Consider the following 21,608-nt stretch of genomic DNA (forward strand, 5'->3'; position numbering starts at 1 on the left):
TTATTAGTACATTTACACAGTCTCTGTAGTATACATCAGTGTGGGAACAGTTACAAATTCTCTGTAGTACACACTGTTATGAGTGCAGTTACAAGTAGTGTAGTACACACCGTTGTGGGTATAGTTACATATTGTCTGTAGGATACATTGTTATGGGTATAGTTCCAGATGCTCTGTAACATACATTGTTGTGACTAGAGTCACAGACTATCTGTAGCACATGTTGCAGTTACAGTCTCTGTAGCATACGTTGTGGATACTCTGTAGTAAACGATGTTTTAAGTACAATGATAGATTCCCTGCAGTACAGCAGCAGAGATGCAGAACAATTGCTAATTTCCTGCAGTACACAACAATCTGAGTACATTTATACACACAGCAGTATGGAACAGCTGCACATTCTTTATACAACTGACAATATGGGTCACAGAACCACTCTTCACTTCTGATTAGCATGCTGTAATGTGTGACTAAGACTGTCAAACTGGGCTGATATGAGGTACTTCCTTATTTTCTGCAGGGTCATGCTTATCGTCTGCTTAAGTCAGGTGGAGTCCTCACATACTGCAATCTGACATCATGGGGGGAAATGCTGAAGACAAAGTACAATGACATTCAACAGATGTTTATGGTAAGAAACTACTTTTTTTTTTCCAACAGTGTGCAGTGCAGATCATTCATTCACTAAAGCAATGTTTAAATTTGAAAATGTTCTTTTATAATAATTCCATTTCCTTAAAGCATCAGCAAAGTTCAGCTTTCAAAGTCTCTATACCCGAGTGGGAATATGGTAAAATGTGTATGTATTGTTTTCAAGTGAGAGAAAAGAACCCTGGAAAGGTTTATGCCTAAGCCATTTCAAGGACGATGACTTGCCAGCCTTCTTTTAAGAAGGGGCTGAATGTGGTAACATTCATTAATTTTCATCACTGGAATCACTGTTGCAATATCATTCATCATACACGGGGATTCAGGTACAAGTGTATGTCTGACCATCCTGCAGGACTTCCAGGGGTTTGGACATCCCCAGGATGGAATTGTCTCCCATCTACATTGGAGATTCAGAGTGGAAAGAGTACAGCAGCCCAAGCTCTCTTCACTTCCCTTTCCTCATCATGACATTTGGTAGTCAGTCCATTGGCCTCAGCAGGACAATTTCCTCTACATTACTGACACAGTACAGTGACACACTAGCACACCTCAGTCTCAGTTTTTAAAGCTGACTGCCTGGAAGTCAAGCCCTGATCCTCATTGGGATTATTAGTACCCAATGAGCTAGCCATTTTACAAAAAGTGTGCATGCCTACTTCTAGGAAATCTTACTTGGGCAAATGGAAAAGCTTTTCTTCCTAGTAATCATTATAGATAATTTAATGCAGGACTGAAAAATAACTTTGTAGAGTTGGGGTCCCACCAGTACTGGGTGATGTGGCTGATCTTCTTGATGGTCTCTTGGCTGTAAGCTTAGTAAGAAGCTCTGAATCTAAAAGTACACATCTCAAGCTATATCATCCTACTTCCCTATAGATCCTCATCTTTTCTTCTGTCCTCTGATCATATTGTTTCTTATATAGAGAGGAGGACATTTTACCTAAGACCACCCAGTATGCCAGAACCCCCCCCCCATGTGACCTGTTAAAAAACTAACCTTACCACTTTGGGGCCGGCCAAAGACTGCATTTTAAAGTCTCAGTTACGGAAAACCCTCTTCTCCATGGCTGTCACATTTGCATGCAGGATATCTTAGCTGCAAGCCCTTGTGATAATATACCATTACACTTTTTTTTTTTTTTTTAATCAAGATAGTCCGTTTTGTAAGACTAATCCCTTTTTTATTCCCAGAGTAGTCTCTGCGATATCTCTCTGAAGTAGACTATCCAACTGCATGAGGTCTTTCAAGAACTACAGAACAAAGTTGAGAGGGGTGTGCAATTACTGGATGTGTACAGCAGCCCATATATTACTTAGCCAGAGCCAGAGATTTTAGGATATCTGACAAGCTCTTTGCTTTCATGAAATTATGGAAGCAAGGGAAGTGTCATTACAAACTCTCTCCAAGTGGCTTGCAGACTGTATTATTTTCAGCAATAATTACAATGGAAATTCATTACAAGGTGACTTGATAGTTCATTCTACTGCAGCAGTTGCTGCTAAAACTGCTCTCTTTAGTAATGTCAGCCAAGAGTGCCATTGAGGCAGTTACATATACCTTTCATACTTTTTCCAAGCAGTACAAAATGGATTCCTTTTCTAACTATTACAGACTTTTGCCACAACAGTCCTACAGGGCATGTTAGCTTCATGCCTTAAGCCTGCAGACAGGGTAACTACTACTTTAGTACTCTTCCTATCTGTAATGATACTGCAGCAGTAATCCCTGTAATTAATGTAGCACATCTGTGTGATAAATTCACCATAGCAATACCTGTTTGAATAAAAGGATCAGTGCTGCACTATAAACTGTCACCCTCTGAACCGTTTTACTTTTCCCTGCAGCTACTGAGTTTTGGGGGAATTCCCTTACTTATTTCCAATTGAAACCATCCAAGGTATCACTACTACTACCTAGCAGCCATGCCCAGTCTTATGAAAAAGGCCCATACCAACAAGCAGATGTGTTAGGGAGATTATTCCCCATTAAAAAAACAAAACAAAAAAAAAACAAATATGGTATGAATAATTCTTCCTTTTCTATCCAGTATCCCAATGATGTCTCTAGCATGCCTGGGGTAACTAGCCTACCCTGGGGACACCCAGAGCTCTGGAAGTCAGGCTGCATGGGCAGACATGGCTGGGAATAAATTTCCCTTTTGGATGATATTCGAACATCTGCTGCTATAGTGAGTTTATCATAAATCTGTACATTGGCACAAAAAAAAATCATTAACTGCCCAACACGTTTTCAGTTTTGTTCCCCACTGAAGTATCTAGTAAAACTAGAACAGTGGAAATAAAACCTAATCAGATGGAGGCCAGACTGACTGACTCTAAGGTTGCTACCTACTATAGAAACACTCTTAAAGACTGATTCAGTGGCTAATCTACTATCAGTTGTGGAGTTTTAGCTCAGTTCACTTACACTGACTTCACCAGATGCTTTTTGACTCATTTATTGTTGCAGGAGCAGAACTGGACAGGTTTATGCAGTGTTAACATTCAGTATTGGCAGCCATCAGTGAAAATTGTAGCCTGAATATTGACTGGCTAGATGTTTTGTGCAAAAATTCTGTATAAAGACTTTAAATCTACTGCACTGTAGTAAATTAAACTTTTCATTTATTAATTTGGAGAAGTCGGCTCTTTAAAAGAGGCAGTGGTGGTTCAGCGATTAGCATTGTTGCCTCACAGCAAGAGGTTCTCCGGCTCGATTCTCAGCTGGAGCGCCTTCTGTGGAGTCTGCATGTCCTACCCACGGTCGAGTGATGTTTAAAGACATGCAGATAGGTACTTGTATGAATGGGTGTGCCTTCTTTGAAGGTTGGGCATCAGGCTGGCACCGTGGCACCGTAAAAATCCACTGCCAGTCATTAGCGGACTGGAGTCCCGCTGTGGTGACCCCTAAGTGGGAAAAGCTGAAAGACATTAGTTTTTGGCTCTTTGGTGGTGCAGTGGTAGCGTTGTTGCCTCACAGCAAGAGGTTCTCCCGTTCGATTCACGGCTGGAGCTTTTTCTGTGGGGAATCTGCATGTCCTCCCTGCAGTCGAGTGGCATTCGAAAGACGTGCATGAATGGGAGTGCCTTCGTTGAAGATTGGGCGTTGGGCTGGCACCTCGGCACCATAAAAATCTACTGCCAATCATTAGCGGACTGGAGTTCTGCTGTGGCAACCCCTAATCGGGAAAAGCCGAAAGAAGAACAAAAGACTAGGGAACTCTGCCTAAAATAGTAAGGCTAAGGGTCTTTGCTAGAACCAGTCCTGGGAGTGGTGATTACAAGTAAGAGCCTGGTGCCTTAGTGACCAAAGTAGCCCAGGTGGACTAATCTTCTTTCCAGGGTTACTGGGTTCAGTCTTCATGATGGAGTAAGGAGCTCACTAACCTGGGAGGATCTTGGAGTTGAGCCTTCATTGCATAGGACTGAGAGAGCTCAGTTGAAGTGGTTTGAGTGATCATTAGGAAGCCACACTGGTCCTCCCACAGAAGGTGCACCAGGGACAGCCTCACTGGACATCCATGGTATGTTGGAAATGAAGGCCTCTCTGGAAATCCACAGTATGCTGGAAATGAAGGCCTCACTGGACATCCACGCTGTGTTGGAAATGAAGGCCTCACTGGACATCCACACTACACTGGAAATGTTATTTTATTCAAGTTGCCTGAGAACACTTGGGAAATGAGCATGATATGCTGGGGAACTGTTGATGGGGACAGAAGTCTGGTTTACCATACTTAACTTGCTCCCACCATGACTCTTACCAAACAGAGCTGTTTGGAATGTGAATGGAAGTTCAGTCATTAGTAAACAGAATTAAGAATGGATTCTAGACAGATGAACACAGTATATTCACACAATATGTTTTTTTAGCCAAGACAAATAATAGATTGAAGAGGATATTTATTATAACGTCAAACAAAGTCTCTGAAAGTAGGCTCATGTCAGTGCCCGAAGATAGGACGTTATTACGTGTTAAGATACCTCAGCCACGGAGGGAGACTGAGAGGTTCTATTTTTTTAACAGTTTGCCTCATGCTTTCCCCACAGATATACTATTTATACTGACAAACCTGTTTTGTATGTCATACATCTAACAGAAGCCATGTGACAGCCTGCAAATTACCTTTCTAATAACAGAAATGCAATTTACCACACACAAGCCTAACCTTTTTTCCAGCAAAACAAAACTGAAGTTCTTCTTTTGCATGTTCCCAAGACAGAGGCATGTTCTATATTAAGAACACATATGATTAGTGCCTTCCCAAATCACAAGGTTTTATACCCCTGGGAATTGCTTTGGAGAACGATCTGATTTCCTCTGATCATAAACATTGCTGTTCACAAAACTGACACCAGATACACTTTCTTTATTTTATTTTTAGAAGTATTCTGTGCAAAAACTATGAGAGGATCCTAATTTTTAGGATCCATATCAACTATATGGAGAAACTGAATAGGTACACCTTGTTAAATAGAATATGCAAGCAGTAACCTATCTTTTACTCACACTACTGTGATAGCATTTCTACTTCTAGTTGAATGTAGTCCCTGAAAACATGTTGTGTGCTGTGCATGGCCTGTTACATTTCTTACTTCTGTTCAGTGAAATATTTTAACCTTACCCTATAGGTTTTCAAATTTTACACAAGGCTTATTACGTAGTATGTAGTTTCCTTAAGTGGCACAATTCAAACAGCAGCTGTGCCTGCCAGCATATCTGCTAGTTAAAATGATTTCCATGGGACTTGGCTTGCTTTCCCTAGAACCCTTATTTACTACTGCACACAATGTATTGGTTCATTACTAGGGCACACAGTGTATTGGTTCATTACTAGGGTACACAATGTATTGGTTCATTACTAGGGTACACAGTGTATTGGTTCATTACTAGGGCACACAGTGTATTGGTTCATTACTAGGGCACACAGTGTACTGGTTCATTACTAGGGCATACAGTCTATTGGTTCATTACTAGGGCACACAATATATTGGTTCATTATTAGGGCACACAGTGTATTGGTTCATTACTAGGGCACACAGTGTACTGGTTCATTACTAGGGCACACAGTGTACTGGTTCATTACTAGGGCACACGATGTATTGGCTCATTACTTCGGCACATGATGGATTGGCTCATTACTAGGGCACACGATGTATTGGCTCATTACTAATGCACACAAGGTATTGGTTCATTACTAGTACACATGGTGTATTGGTTCATTACTAGGGCACACAGTGTATTGGCTTATTACTAGGGCACACAGCGTATTGGCTCATTACTAGGGCACACAGTATACTGGCTCATTACTAGGGCACATGATGTATTGGTTCATTACTAGTATACACAGCGTATTGGTTCATTACTAGTGCACACAGCATATTGGTTCATTACTGGGGCACACAACATATTGGTTCATTACTAGTGCACGCGAGGTATTAGTTAATTACTAGTGCACGTGAGGTATTGGTTCATTACTAGCGCACATAATGTATTGGTTCATTACTAGGGCACAAAGTATATTGGTTCATTACTAGGTTACACAATGTATTGGTTCATTATCCCTCCTTCCTTACCTCTCTTGCTGCACTACTTACTTGAGTGCTCCTCCTTCAAGCTTCTTACCCATTCTGCTCTCTGAATTGTTCCCCACTTTAAAGTTCTCCCTCTCTTTTGCCACTTATGTAATATCTATGCAGGTGTGCATGTGCTGCACCCAGCCTCACCCACATTCAGCACCTGTTGGATTCCCACCACTCCAGGTCAGCAACTACACATACTTAGTCCTTGTTGACAAGGTATGTCATTTTGTAGTTAGACCTTGGTGGCAAGGTATGTAATTTTGCAGTTAGACCTTGGTGGCGGTATATCATTTTGTAGTCAGACCTTGGTGACAAGGTGTAGCATTTTGTAGTTAGTCCTTGGTGACAAGGTATTTCATTTTGTAGTTCCATTTCTCATTAATGATCTACTCGCCCCAGTAAAGGCACAGTAGGAAGTGGGACCAAAAGTAACTCAATATATTACACAGGCAAACCACTATGGGATATGCTGCCCCACATGTACAACATAGGCAAGCCAGAGGAAGATCTATTGCCCCACCTCTACTATGCCCACAAACTAAAGAAGGATCGACTACAGCCTATTATACAGGCAGACCAGTGCAGGATCTGCTGTCTCACCCTCACCACAAAAACAGACCCATGTAAGATCTACTCACACACACCTTCTACTGAGGCAAACCAGTCTAGGAGCTACTGCCAAAACACTACCACACTCAGACCAGCAAAGATATGCTTCTGCACTTTAATACACATGCAGAGCAGTGCAGGATCCATTGCCACACCTCTACTACACAAGTAAACCAGTGTAGAAGCTCCTGGCCAACTCCAGCCACACAGGCAATCCAGTATAGGAGCTACTGACCCACTCCTGCCACCCAGGCTACCCAGGCAATCGAGTGTAGGAGCTACTGACCCACACCTACCACCCAGACAAAGTAGTGAAAGATCTAATACTATACCTTTCTACATAGGCAAACCAGTGAGGGATCCACTACTGCACACACACATTTGTCTGTGTGCTAAGGTTTTGTTACTAACCCCTAGTCTGGTTTGCTCATGTAGTAAGGTACTACACAAGCACGTCAGTGTGTGATTTACCTTTGCTGCACCCTACTAGAAAGACAAAGCAGTGAAAGAGCTCCTTTCCACTCCCAGCCAAACACACAGACCAGTATAGGACCTACTTTGCAGCTCAAAGACCCAGAACTCTCACTGTAACTCTGAAATCTCGGCAGCTGTTATTGCTGCTTTCAAGGTAGTCCTTTGCCCATACTTCAGTCCCCATTTTATATACAATTGTAGTGAATGAATACTTAAGTAGAGCTCCCCATCCAGAGTGGTGTTCCAAGGTCCTACCTTATAGTACTACAGAAATAGAACATTAATGAGACCGGGAAGCTTATCAAATTACTTCATATGTTCTCACTTGCTATTGGAAAATATATATATTTCTTTATTTATTTCCATTCGATAACCAGGTAGGTGGACTGATCCTTGTAGCAGTTTCAGGATGACCCGGGTACTAAGCACAATTATAATACAGTGCACACTTGTGTTGAGACAGGTTACAAACTTCTTCTTCTTCTTTCGGCTTTTCCTGGTTTAGAGTCGCCAGAGCGGATCACCTTGTCTGCTCATGATTGGCAGTGGAATTTTACGGTGTCGAGTTGCCAGCCCGGTGCCCAACCTTCCACAGAAGGCACACACATGCACACACTCACACCTAGGGCCAATTTAGAGTGTCCAATCCACCTACAGCATGTCTTTGGGATGTGGGAGGAAACCAGAGCACCTGGAGGAAACCCACGTGACCACAGGGAGGACATGCAGACTCCGCACAGAAGGCACCCCAGCCGAGGATTGAACCGGAAAACCTCTTGCTGTGAGGCGGCAATGCTAACCACTGCACCACTGTGGCCGCCCAGACAGGTTACAAACATAATCTTATGTTATGCTGTTTCTGCATATTATTAGTACAGACTGATGTTAGAAGCTAAGCAGGATCGAGTCTGGATAGCATTTGGATAGGACCATTTGGGATCATCAGTTTTGACAATAGATTTTAACACTTTTTTGAAGGGTGGTAAAATACAATCAAGATCTATGATTGGTTCAATTTCCGATTGGTAAAAAAAAGCCATTTAGATCTATGATTGGCTTGTTTTTAGTGTATAATGATTGGTCCTGAACACCAGGAAATGTTTCTTTTTTGAGATTTTTGAAACTAATTTAAATATTGTAATTCACTGGGTGCATGTGCTTTGAATGGTAGTTAATTGGTTGTGTGTGTTTTTTGGAGCAAAGCCTGGAGAGTATTTAAATGGTAGAGAAACATTTTGTAAAAAGATTCTGAGTAAGTTCTATAGTGAATATACTAAAGAATAAAACCACTTAATCTTAGAAGGACTCTTGTGGTGGTTTGCCTTTTGGAACTAGTTATTTTATTAAGTACAGAATACTTGTATCATTACCTTTTAATGTACTAATTGTCATGTAGTTTCAAAACAAGAGAGAGAGAAATAACTGAACATCAGTTTATTTATTTTTATTTTTTATTTTATTTGTCCTTTGATAACCCGGGAAAGTCCAACTGAGTCAGTGGCCCATATTCAGCAGTGGCCTGTGGTAAAATGCTCAACATCAGATTCAAAAATGTTTAAACAGTAGTTGGATAATTATATACATGGGGAGAAAGACTTGCAACAGATTAAATATTTTACAATGAGATGAGGACAAAGGCTCCTCAAAAACACATGTAAAAGTATTATACAGTAGCTGATAAGTAATTGTATACAATGGGAGAAAATCTCCATAACAGGTAAAAACATAAACAGATTGAATTACATTTACAGAAATGTTAAGAATACAAGGTACTGTAAGTAGCAATACATACTGCAGAAGTGGATAGCCTATGTCAAGCAAACTAATACATTGTTCTTCAAAATATTATTTTTAACGTACGGAAGTGAACAATAGAATATTCTGCTTTCATAGGTTCATAGGTTCATAGGTTCGTACTAGGCTATCTGCCCAAGGGCATTTATAAGCCTAGCCCATAGTTATTTGGCTTTCGCCACCCCTTTAGTTTGAATAAAACTATGCCTATTATTTTGCTGTGCCTCTGTCAAGCAGTGACACTGAAGTAATCCCTGGGGTATATCTGCGATCCCCCATCCATTGGTCAAGATTCCTCTTGAACAAGGCCAGCGAGGTGCTCTGCCTCACATGTACCGGGATTTTGTTCCACAGCACAGAGTCTCTGGGTGATGAATCTGTCCCTCCAGCACATTCTATTAATAACCGTGTCAAGGTTTAAGTCTCCCGCCCTTGTGGTTCTGAGGGATCTAGATTTTTTGAGGTGAAGCATATTCATCAAATCAGGGTTTGACATGGCCTTATATGTCAGGCACAGGTCACCTCTGAGCAAGCGGTATGAGACTGAATAGAGCTGGAGTTCTTTCAGTCGGGCAGCATAAGACATATTTTGAGACCCTTTATCCTTTTGGTGAGGAACTTTTGGGGCCTTTCCAGCTGCTGCAGGTGTCGGGTAAGATACATTACGAATGGGGCATTGTACTCAATCATAGGTCTAATGAGTGATGAGTACAGGGGGACGATGACCTCCCTTGATCTAGATGTGAATCCCTTCATGATCAGGTGGGCAATGTAGAAGGTTTTCCTAACCACTTTAGCAACATGAGTGTCAAACGAAAGGCTACTGTCAACCTGGGTCCCCAGATCCCTGATGACTTCTTCTGTGCTCAGTGGATTGCCACCTATATGGTAGCTAGGGGTAACCTTGTTTTTCCCGAAGGGTATGACTATGCATTTCCTGGCACCAGTTATCCGTTTCTGTGAGGCCCTTCTGAAGGATATCTGTGTCAGATGTGTTTTCGACTATGGCAGTTTGCAGTCATCTGCAAACTTTGTCAGCCATAACCCTCCTGTGTTTGCTTGTACTTCAGAAAGTAGATGCCGAACAAGAGTGGACCCAGGACTGAGCCCTGTGGGACACCACTTGTGACAGGCTTTGAGTCTGACATGGCTCCAGCAACTCTGACCCTGTGGGTTCTGTCACTTAGCCAGTTTGCAACCCATCTTGTGATGTATGGGTTTACATTCAAGCTGATGAGTTTTTCGATGATACCTGAGTGGGGTATTGTGTCAAGGCCTTTGCCAGGTCAAGGTAGGCTGTATGGACTGCCTTTCCCTCATCAATGGCCTTGGTGACTGTCTCGAAAAAGTCAACCAAGTTTAAAAGGCATGATCTGCCTTTGCCAAAGCCAAACTGGGTTGGATCCAAAGTCTGCAAGTTCCCTATGTCTTTATTTATGAGTTCCATTATGATCCTCTCCATGGCTTTGCAGATAAGGCTTGTCAAGCTAATGGGACGGTAATTTCCAGGGTCGGTGGAGGCACCGCCCTTGTGAAGTGGGACCACAGTGCGCCACTCCTTGGGTACGTATCCTGAGGTGAGGCTAAGATTAAACAGCTGTCCTAACTGTGGGTTTAATTCCTCATTGAGTTCGTGGAGCACGCAGCCGGGGACACCATCCGGTCCCATGGATGCTGTGTTTTTTGCTTTGGAGAGAGCAGTTCTCACCTGGGCGTTGGTGAATAGACAGAGGAATAGAATGAGATGAGGATAGGGTTGCCACCCCTCCGTTTTTTTCTGGACTATCCAGAAATCAAACTGATTCTCCGGTAGTCCGGAAAACACTGTACAAACTCCTGTATTCTGCTTCAAAAAGGAAACAGACTATCGGAGTTTGTAAATCGGCTGATTTACTATGCTTTTTTTACAGAAAAGCATAGTAAATCAGCTGAAAGCAGTCAGCAGGAACAGAAAAAGAGGGTGTTTCTGGCTGAGTGATGACACAGTGACATCACAAAATGGGAGGAATGTGGGCGTGGAGAGGGTGGGTGGGGTTACTGATGACGCGAGGGGTCTGGCTTTACTCCGGATTTAGGCACAATGAAAGGTGGCAACCCTAGATGAGGAAGAGTAATGAGGAGGAGAGAAAAGGACATGAAGAGAAAGTTGATTTTTATTAGAAAGATGAGAATGTTATGGAAGGACATGAGAGAGGAAACTAAACAGTATTAAGTGTTGGGTAGCAGAGCATGCATCAGGCGATAATAAACAAAGAAATAAAGAGAAGGTGATGCCAAAGAGAATGGGCTAAACTTAGCATAAGTTCCTGGTGGTAAATACAGCTGAGTAGTCAAGCATAAGAGTAAAAATATTTGTAGAAAGGCAGTTTATCCTATGGCCATGAAGCACATGTATTTACTGCTGTTTGAGATGTGCTTTTAGTCATCTTCTGAATTCCTTGCAATTGATGATCTGTCAACTTGTGGCTGAAAAATGGATCCATTTGTTTGACATCTACAATTTTATTGAAGGACTTTTTGCGAATGGTCAAGTTGGAGTGGAGCGGGGGGTCTGTGAAAGCAGTGTGTGTTATCAGTATGTTCACTGAGGTCATAGGGAGATTTAATATTCTTTTCTATATTATTTTTGGCCCCGTGCCTGCCAGCTATCTAACCCCCCCCCCCAACATCAGACAGTGCCCATTCTTTTTCTCTCCTCTGGGTTTCTGTCCACAGCTGGGGTGATAGCTGGCCATGAAGATGTTGTTATTCAGGCAGGCATGATGTGCATTGTACTCTTACTGCACCCCAGCAATGATAACAGTTTTTGAATAACCTATCCCCATCCTCTGGGTGGGGGGAGCAAGTGAATTGCTTAATCACAGTGATACATAATGCCCTCCCCTTATGAGTGCACACTTGCTGTGAAGGCTATCATCCCACTGGTGGTTTGGTGAGCCTGATATTCACCCCATATCTCTGCCCTTCTTCTGAGGGACAGTGGTAGTGAGTCTGGCCAGCTTCACCCTTACCTTGGGATAGGCCCACTCATCCTCCGTTCTAGTACTGTTGAGTGCTCAAGATGATAATTGATCAGTTAGGCTGAAGTCAGGGCTTTATACTTCTACACCACTGGTGCTAGCTAGAAGATTTAATATTTAATTTGTATGGTACAAACAGGTAGTATCTGGTAAAGGTTAAAGAAGCAACGTGGCATGGGTTGCACTGAGACCCATTAGGATTTCTGTAGTGAGTTACTGTGGTGTGCTTTTCTGAGGCCTAGGTGAATAACCTGCAGATTTTGTTTACAGTGGATGTCTTAACTTCCTACTTTCCTTTCCAACCTCAGGTTAAAGGTCGCCTTAAACTAGTAGCCAAATGTCAGTGGGACACTTCTAACGGGTCCTTATCCGTTCATTGAAAAATCAGTTAATCGAATGTCATTTTCAGTGCAATTACATAGAATATGCTGTTCGTCAAACTATTTATACTGAGATCAAGGTACAGTGAGTTTCAGGAAATTTGCCCTTTTCCCACTGTAGTGCGATCTCGGAAGTTGGTACATATAATTAGCGGTGGGTGTGGGGGGCACAGCCCCTCACATGAGAGGAATTCAGTGAATGGCGTTTTCAATGAAATGCCATTCACTGAAGTGAAGATTCGAAGAATTGACATAGACCCCCTTCCAACAACATTACCTGACCATTTCTACTTCTGTCTGCCTGTTCGTCTCACCTTCCTTCTCCACCCTAATCATAACACTTAGCCAAGCAGATCACTTGGTAATTGTACATATTTGTATATAGCTGTATATGTCTGCTAAACGACTTCGATTGCTTTAGCGTTTGTTTCCTCTTACTGCATTTGCTCATTTACTCCTTTATCTGTTTGCACTTATAAATGTACAATCTACTGTGTTTTGCTACTTGCCTGAGCTGATACTAAAATTGGTCACTTGTGATCAGTGCTCTACCTGGTTAACAAATTCAAATAAATACATAAAAGATGGACAGTGTTTGTGATCTGGGCTGAAAGTAAGTTGCTGATAGGTAGGACATATCTGAGTCAGTATAAGGGCATTAATGACTAGGGCACACCTTGTTCAGGGGTGAGGTGATTAAAATTGGAGTATGCTTGTTTATTTTTGCCATAATAAGATCTCTCTGTATTTTGAACGCGAGTCTTTAATCAAAGATTAGTCCTATGTATTTGTATTAGTGTCCCATATGTGTACAGGTGTTAACAGGAGTCCTTAATAATACAGGTTTTTTTTTTTCTGAACAGTCTTTGATGAGTTCCAAATAACCCACAGGATGTCTTGGAGGTGCTAACTGAAAGGTCCTAAGATGTAACCATTCACAAAAGGTGTTGAAATCTTTTTGAAGATCTCTGAATATTGTTAGAGGACCCCATTCAGTGTAATACAGCATCATCTGTGTACAATGCTGTATTTTGGTGCAGAGGTAATTTATGTACAGGGAGGCAGGTACAGGCATAAAACTGAGCCTTGAAGGACAACTGTCTATAAAATGGTGGTCTGTTCAGAACCAAATGATAAAGTTGTTTGTATCTAACCAAGAGATGGTAATGTGACTGAATGAGAAGAAGAATAATTTGTCAAGTAGGATGCGATAACTTATGTTCTAGAAAACTATGGTGAGTTCAATAAAAAGTCCACCTGTTAGCTTAACCTTTTCCATACCTATAATGATTTTTCTGTGACTGTGTAAATAGCAGTTAGGGAATTCTGCCCTTTTATGAATCTTTGTTGAGCAGCAGGGTGTAGACATTCATACAGCAATTGTTCAAAACTGCGTCTATATATGATTTTTTCAAAAACCTTGGATGTTAAGTTGTCAATCTCGCCTTCATTCTTGCTGGATGGGTTCGGAGCTGACCCTCGGCTCCGACTCGGCCTATACTAAAGCTCGAGAGCTATTTATACTGGCTCAAGGCTACCCTATGTCCCACAATGCTAACTACCCAGATCTCATTTGCCACTTACAGCTGTGAGGTGCGTTTATTACCGGCTCTACAGGTTAGAAGTTATAATTGTAAATTTTCTATCTTTTAGTCAGATGTTTAGTTAGTTTTTAGTTAGCGACCATCCCATTAGCTTCCCCTCATAGCTAATCCCCCTTCCAGTCCCTTTTAATCTTTTTCCTAACCCCCTTTAGTTATAAGGTTAGGCCTTTGGGCCTATTCTGCTCTTAACTTGTCAGTTTAATTTTTGTGTGACTGACTTAGCTGTTTTAAAGGGTGTCTGTGTGTGTGTGTGTGTGTGTGTGTGTGTGTGTGTGTGTGTGTGTGTGTGTGTGTGTGTATTTTTTGTACTTTAGGATTTCAAAAGACACCAGGGTCTCAGGCTTCAAGAAGTGTGATTCGTGCTGTCAGAAAATGTCGCTGACAGACAGTCACACTTCTTGTGTTTATTGCCTGGGCCCTCTGCACCTGCAGGACTCTTGTTCGGTCTGTCATGTGTTCAGTCCAAGAGTCAATAAGTTAATTTTGAGGGGCTTGTTAAAGCCTGAAGGTTCCCCGACCAAGTCATCGTCGGGGAAGCCTTCGAAGCCATCTAAGCCGTCGGCTCCGAGTTCAGCGCCTTCGACTGGTGGTGCTCTGACTGCTGTCACATCGGCTCCGGCTGGAGCTGATGTTTCCAAGACACAGTCTTCATCATCGGCTCCGGCTGGAGTCGACGTTCCTCAAATCCAGGCTTCTACATTGGCTCGAACCAGAGCCGATGATTCTAGGACTCAGTCAGCGCCGATAGTGGTGTTGGCGCCATCTGCTAGCGGTAAAAGGTCCAGATCTCCGTCCTTGGAATCTGTTCACTCGGCTCCGAGGTCTCCCTTACTCTCGGAGCGGAGTCATCGAACCCATTCCTCCAGGTCTTCCATGCTCTCGGACCACGACCTCGAGAGGGTGGTTAGTAGACTTCTTAAGTCTCAGGCACTAGCCCAAATGCTCCATAGCCCTTCTCAACAGACAGTGGCTATCCCCACCCCATCTTCGATTCCTCCTCCGACTCTTCCTCTGAGTTCGGAGCCGGAGCTTGTGGGAGCCGTGGCCGTCATCACATCGGAGCCAATACCTCACCTTTCGGCTCCGTCGTCGGCTCCGGTCTCTTCCATGGTCCCATCCTTGGAGGCACATGGACTTTCTCTTTGGCTCCGAGGGGGCGAGTGGCATCAGACCCTTGTCCGACCTCGTTCTCCCTCTTGGAGCTTCGGCGCTTGTAAGTTCGGCCCCGACATCGGCTTCGGAGCCGTCCCTCTCGGTGCCTGGAGGGGTCCTTATCTCTTCGGAGCGGGGACCTTCTACCTTGCCTGATAGGGGCGCCTTCAAAGTCATGAGGAGCGTGCTGGCCCCTGTGCCTGCTCCACGGCCGGCTCCCTCAGCTCCTCCCTCTGTAGTGCCTGCTGCGGTCTCTACCCACCCTCTCATTCCTGACCGTAGAGATCCAACGCCTCAGGTTTCCCCATTGAGAATATCCTCCTCTTCCGAGGTTTCCCCTGATCCATCAGGGGAACCCCCTCGGAAGAGGAAATGTAAGAGGAAGCATGTGGACTCCCCTGAGTCCATTACATCGGATACTGACTTGGATGAGTCGGAAGGGTCCCCACGGTCCCCCTCTGAGGATGTCTCCTTTTCAGACATCCTTGAAATCCTGAAGCAGAGTGGGAACTGGTCTACCCTTAATCCTTCCAAGGATGAGTCGGTTTACCTAGAGGCTTTTGGCTCTCGCCCTTCCACCTCCTGGGTGTCTCCGCCCTTTGACCCCCTCATGGAAGTGGTGGCGCGGAAGGCATGGACGGCCCCTGATACGATGGAACCTACCCCACGGAGGCCTTCCAAATTTATAACAGCCCCTTCGAACAAAGAGTTTTTAGCCAAGGGTGTCTTGGTTGACGCCATGGTGGTGGCTGCAGCCACTAAGAAGGAACTGGCTGATCCTTCAGTACCTGTCCATCCTCCTAACAAGGAGTCTAGGACTATGGATAGGTACGGCAAGCGGATGTTTTCTTCAGCGACCTTTGTCATGCGGTCGCTGAATTATCTGTGCCACTTCATCCACCTTCAAAGAGGCATGCTCAAAGAAGTGGGTGAGGTCTTACAGGAGACAACAGCTGCAGGGTCTCAAGACAAAATAAACTCCCAGCTGGCAACCCTGAATTCCATTGTCAACTCCTCCATGCGGTTTATTTCCTATGCGGCTGATGGGGCGAGTAGGGCTGCAGGCACAGGCATTGCCTTAAGGCGTCATGCCTGGATGCGGCTTTGTAACTTTGCAGACCCTTTTAAGGCGTCCTTCACTAACTCCCCCTTTGACGGTTCAGCTTTGTTTGGACCTCAAGTGAAGGATACTTTGACCCGATGCGAGCAAGAAGGCAAGACTCTCTCTGCCATGGGAGTCTGTTTTTCCACCCCGTCTAGACCATACCCTAAGGGTCAGAAGGGTGGGAACATGTGGTTCCGTAAACCACAAGAGGTCGTGCCTGAAACAAGAGGTCAGTTCCCCTCTAGAGGCAGGGGGGGGACAATAACAGATGCCACCCTAGGGGCAGAGGAGGTCCGCAAAATCAGGGTAGCAGAGAGTCTCTTTCTGATAAACCCTTCCAGCATCCCTGAGAAACTGCCCAACTGTCCGCCTTCGGAGGCAGTCGGGGGAAGGTTATCACTGTACCCAGAAGCCTGGCTTTCACTCACCCAAGACAAATGGGTACAGTCGATCATATCCGAGGGTTACAAAATTCCTTTTATTCACACCCCAACTCAGCCAAAAGGACCCCTCCCAGACGTTCCACCCAGTCTAAGGGAACAAGCAGTACTAGAAATATCAAAACTGCTAACAAAATGAGCCATCCAGCCAGTCCCAGCAGAGCAACAAGGATCCGGAATCTACTCCAAGTTCTTTTTGGTACCAAAAACGACAGGGGACTGGAGACCCATATTGGATCTCAGCAGACTAAACAAGTCTGTAAGAAGAACGAAGTTTCGGATGGTCACGCTACAGTCCATTCTACCCTTTCTGGGTCAGGACGATTGGATGTGCTCAGTAGACCTTCAGGATGCGTACTACCACATCAAGATGCACAGGTGCTCCAGGAGGTTTCTCTGCTTCCGGCTGGGAGCCAGTCATTATCAGTTCAGAGCCCTGCCCTTTGGTCTCACTACAGCCCCCCCGAGTGTTCACCAAATGCATGGCAGCGGTGACGGCTCATCTGACGTCAAGGATTCCAGGTGTTTCCATACCTAGACGACTGGCTCCTCACTGCCACCACCAGGCGTCAACTTCTCCTCTCCAGAGATTACACCATTCATATTTGCAAAGGGCTAGGTATCTCCATAAATTTCGAAAAGTCTGCCTTGTCGCCTTGTCAGTCTATTACCTTCATAGGCGCCACCCTGGACACAGTCCAGCTTTCCGCAAAACTAACCGAACAAAATAGTTCTAGATATTCGCAGGCATGTTCACATCCTTCTTCAGAACAACAAAATCCAAGCCAGGTTTGTCCTGAAGGTATTAGGTCTCATGGCGGCAGCCATTACTCTACTTCCCCTAGCTCGCTTTCATATGCGGATCCTTCAATGGATGCTCTTTTCCCAGTGGTCCTTTCAACAACTTCCAATGTCACACAACATTTTAATAACCCTGTCTTGCAAGAAACACCTTTCTTGGTGGATGGTCTCCCCTCAAGTCCTTCAGGGCAGACCATTTGTTCCTTTTCCCCCGGTCGCCACGGTGACAACAGATGCCTCCCTGATCGGGGGGGGGGGGGGGGCATTTTCAGGGCAGGACGGTCCAGGGCACATGGCAGCCTTTCGAGTGCCAACTGCACATAAATGTCTTGGAGATGAGAGCAGTACTTTTAGCGTTGCAAGCCCTTCAGGACTCTCTTCCTATCAGGACTATTGCAGTTCAGACGGACAATATGTCCGTAGTGCGGTACATCAATAAGCAGGGCGAAACCAAGTCCTATCCCTTATGTCGAGAAGCTCTCAGACTTTGGCAGTGGGCGATCTCCTCTCAGTGGTTTCTGATAGCAATGCACATCCCCGGGAAGTCCAACATCATAGCGGACAGGTTGAGCAGAGCCATTCTCATGCCACACGAGTGGTCTCTCAAACAAGCAGTAGTGGAAGAAAATTTTCAGAGATGGGGTTGACCTTGCTGCGACCTTTTTGCAACACCTCAAAACAGCAAGTCCCACGACTTCTTCACTCTCTTCCCGGCCACCCCCCCAGAGACGCTCTAGTCCACAATTGGCCCCAGGGACGTCTGTATGCCTTTCCCCCCTTTCCATTAATCACTCAATTGATTCAGAAAGCTACCGCCGTGAGAGCCATCATGATCCTCATTGCTCCTTACTGGCCTCGTCAGATATGGTTTCCGTTCCTGCATCGTTACCTCTTGGGGCAGCCCTGGCATCCGGACCCAGTGCCAGATCTCTTGACTCATCAGTCGGGACAGCTGCACCACTCCCTCCAATCTCTCAACCTCACAGCTTGGTTGCTCCAATTCCAACCCTAGCCAGGCTTCCCCTTATCTCCCATTCTGTGCGTGACATACTTATAGCTTCCCTAAAGTCATCCACCAGGAGGATTTATGCTAGCAAGTGGAAGCATTTTTCCTTCTGGGCAGGAGCTAGAAATATAGATCCTTTTACTGCCCCTATCCAATCAGTTGTAGACTTCCTAGCCAAATTGTTTCACTCAGGGTCTTCTTCCTCCACCATCAGAGTACAGTTATCAGCTATTTTCGAACTTTCATGCAGGCTTTTCGGACTCCAGTATTATGTCCCATAAGCTTTGTAAAACCTTTCTTAAAGGTATCTTTTTGCTTAAACCCCCAATCAGGGACCCCCCACTGCAGTGGGACTTAAATTTGGTTCTAACCTCCTTGATTCTTCCCCCCCTTTGAACCTGCGGCTTCCTGCTCCCTGAAATTGCTATCTTGGAAAACTCTTTTTCTGGTCGCCATAACATCTGCGAGAAGAGTATCAGAACTTCAGGCCCTTTGCATTCGTCCACCTTATCTAGTTTTCCATAAAGACAGAGTGTCCCTCAGGACTAACCCGTCCTTTTTACCCAAGGTTTCTTCTGAGGTGAACCTAAACCAGACTATCGATCTTCCAGTTTTCTTCCCCAACTACTCCAACAGAGCGGAACAAAAACTGCATTTTCTGGACGTTCATTGTCAACTCCGTTACTATTTGGACAGAACCAAGCAAGCTAGGAAATCTGAGCAGCTCTTCCTATCTTATGCAGCAGGGAAGAAAGGCCTTCCAGTTTCCAAAGTAACCCTTTCTAGATGGTTGGCATCTGTGATCACTTTCATCTATCAGCTCAGACACCAAGAGCTACCGTCAAGGCCCAGGGCTCACTCAACCAGAGCATAAGCCACCTCAATAGCTTTTCAGGCTAGATTACCAATAGATTCCATTTGTGCGGCAGCCACTTGGGCCTCTCCTCATACCTTTATCTCTCATTACAAATTAGACATGGCCTCCCGAAGCCGGGCTAATTTTGGTTCCACCGTTCTCAAGAGTCTGTTTCAATGAGCCACCCAGAGTGAAGGTGCTAGGGACGCGGCCCCATCCAGCAAGAATGAAGGCGAGATTGACAGCTTAACATTGAGAAGTTATGTACCTACCATAACGTTCCATGTTAGTTGTCTTCTTCTCACCTTCTTTCATCCCCTAGCCTGGACAGACCTAAGGATCCTTGGGGATCTACTTCTTGCCTCAGTTTGCCCCCTAGGCTATCCCCTCTGGTAGCTATAGGTCTAGGTGACTTTCGAGTGAGGTTTCCTCTCCTCCTTTTGTTGGAGAGCAGAACTGCTATGGTTTCAGCTATCAAACGAGATCTGGGTAGTTAGTGCCTAGCAGTGTGGGACATAGGGTAGCCTCGAGCTGGTATAAATAGCTCTCGAGCTTTAGTATAGGCCGAGTCGGAGCCGAGGGTCGGCTCCGAACCCATCCAGCAAGAAAGAAGGCGAGAAGAAGACAACTAACATGGAACGTTATGGTAGGTACATAACTTCTCATTATGGGACATGGTATGGATATGGTTATGTAATCTTGGGGTCCTCATGGGGAATATTATTTAGGTATGAGGATCATGAAGGAGTGTTTGAACCAGAGGAGAAGGAAACATTAAAGCAGGGGTGGGCAAACTTTTTGATTCGTGGGCCACATTGAGTTCTAACATTTGACAAAGGGGCCGGAACAGGAGCAGATAGATGGCATGCTTTGAAAACATCACCTCATTGGGGGAAAAATACACATCTTGGGATATGGAGAAAACATGTGCTTTAATTTCCAATGAAATGAAGAAAAGCATTACAATAAAATCTCTGACTTCGAAATGAGTCTTTAAACACTGAAAATTAAATAAATGACCATCTTGATTGTTTAATGGGTTATATAAAAATGCAATAATTCAAATTAAGGTATTTGCTTCCTCCTCTTCTTCAATCTCACTACAGAAATCCCTGACATTCACTTTAATAAACAGGACTTGATTTCTCATCATATGCTGTTCCATTGCTGTGACAGAAAAGTAATCCATAACCACATAAATAAAAAAAAAATTTTAAATCTCATAAATGTACAGCATATTTCACTTTATTTGAACTGCATTACACTAGACATGCCTGGAGAACTTTTCATAAACATGCTGTATAACTATAGCTGTCAGGGGACAGATTTGGGGTCTGTGCATTTAATGTACATTTGCATCTGGACTGGAGTACAATGCAGTTGTACAAATGAAAGGAAAACTGCAGTAGTATACTTTAAAGAACCAACATGAGCAGGAAGGAAATGTCCAAAGTTGAAAGAAAGACATTTCTTGTGGGAAGGGGCTGATAAAGAATGGGAGGCTGAGTCTGTGATGAATATTAAGCAAGCAAAGCAAGCAAACTATAGTGCAGTTCAGTGTGACAACCCAACTGTTGGGAACACACTAAAAGTACAAATATTCAATGGAGTGCCTAGTGATGTGGAGAGAATGCACATTTTACTTATTTTAAGCAGTCAGATCATTTCTTTTTTTTTTGAAGGATAAGGCAAGAGATTAGATAATGAAGTAGATTGCTCACACACACACACACACACACACTCTTCACCTTTCAAATCTGCATTCACTCACTTTTTCTCTCCGATCGCTCACACACACACACTCTTCACCTTTCAAACCTGCATTCACTCACTTTCTCTCCACACACACACACACACACACACACACACACACACACACACACACACACACACACACACACACACACACACATTTGTTACCTTAAAGAAAACTTCAAAGCAAGCTGTGCAGCAACTCCCATTCTGCCTGGAAAACTCTGCAGTTTTATGGTGTAAAAGTCCGTTGAGCTTAAATCCAAAATGGCAGGCAGTCCCATTATTCAAACAGGGCGCTCTCCGCATGTCCCTTGATCTTAATTCTGAAAAGTCTAAAAAAAAAAATGAGGGTGCCACTTGGGAATCACCCAAAACTCG

At 44.1% G+C, this 21,608-nt stretch overlaps 1 protein-coding gene across 1 annotated transcript in view; it reads left to right on the top strand.

Moving 5' to 3' along the window:
• Window positions 1-21,608, top strand: part of GAMT (guanidinoacetate N-methyltransferase) — a 306,917-nt gene that overhangs the window by 223,630 nt on the left and 61,679 nt on the right. Inside the window, exon 5 of the mRNA XM_044054004.1 lies at window positions 521-631. Within this exon, the coding sequence (XP_043909939.1) occupies window positions 521-631 (111 nt within the window). The remainder of the gene's footprint in view (window positions 1-520; window positions 632-21,608) is intronic.

This window comes from Protopterus annectens, chromosome 13.part0 (genome assembly GCF_019279795.1).
Source record: "Protopterus annectens isolate FY-2018-M chromosome 13.part0, PAN1.0, whole genome shotgun sequence".
NCBI lineage: Eukaryota > Metazoa > Chordata > Ceratodontiformes > Protopteridae > Protopterus > Protopterus annectens.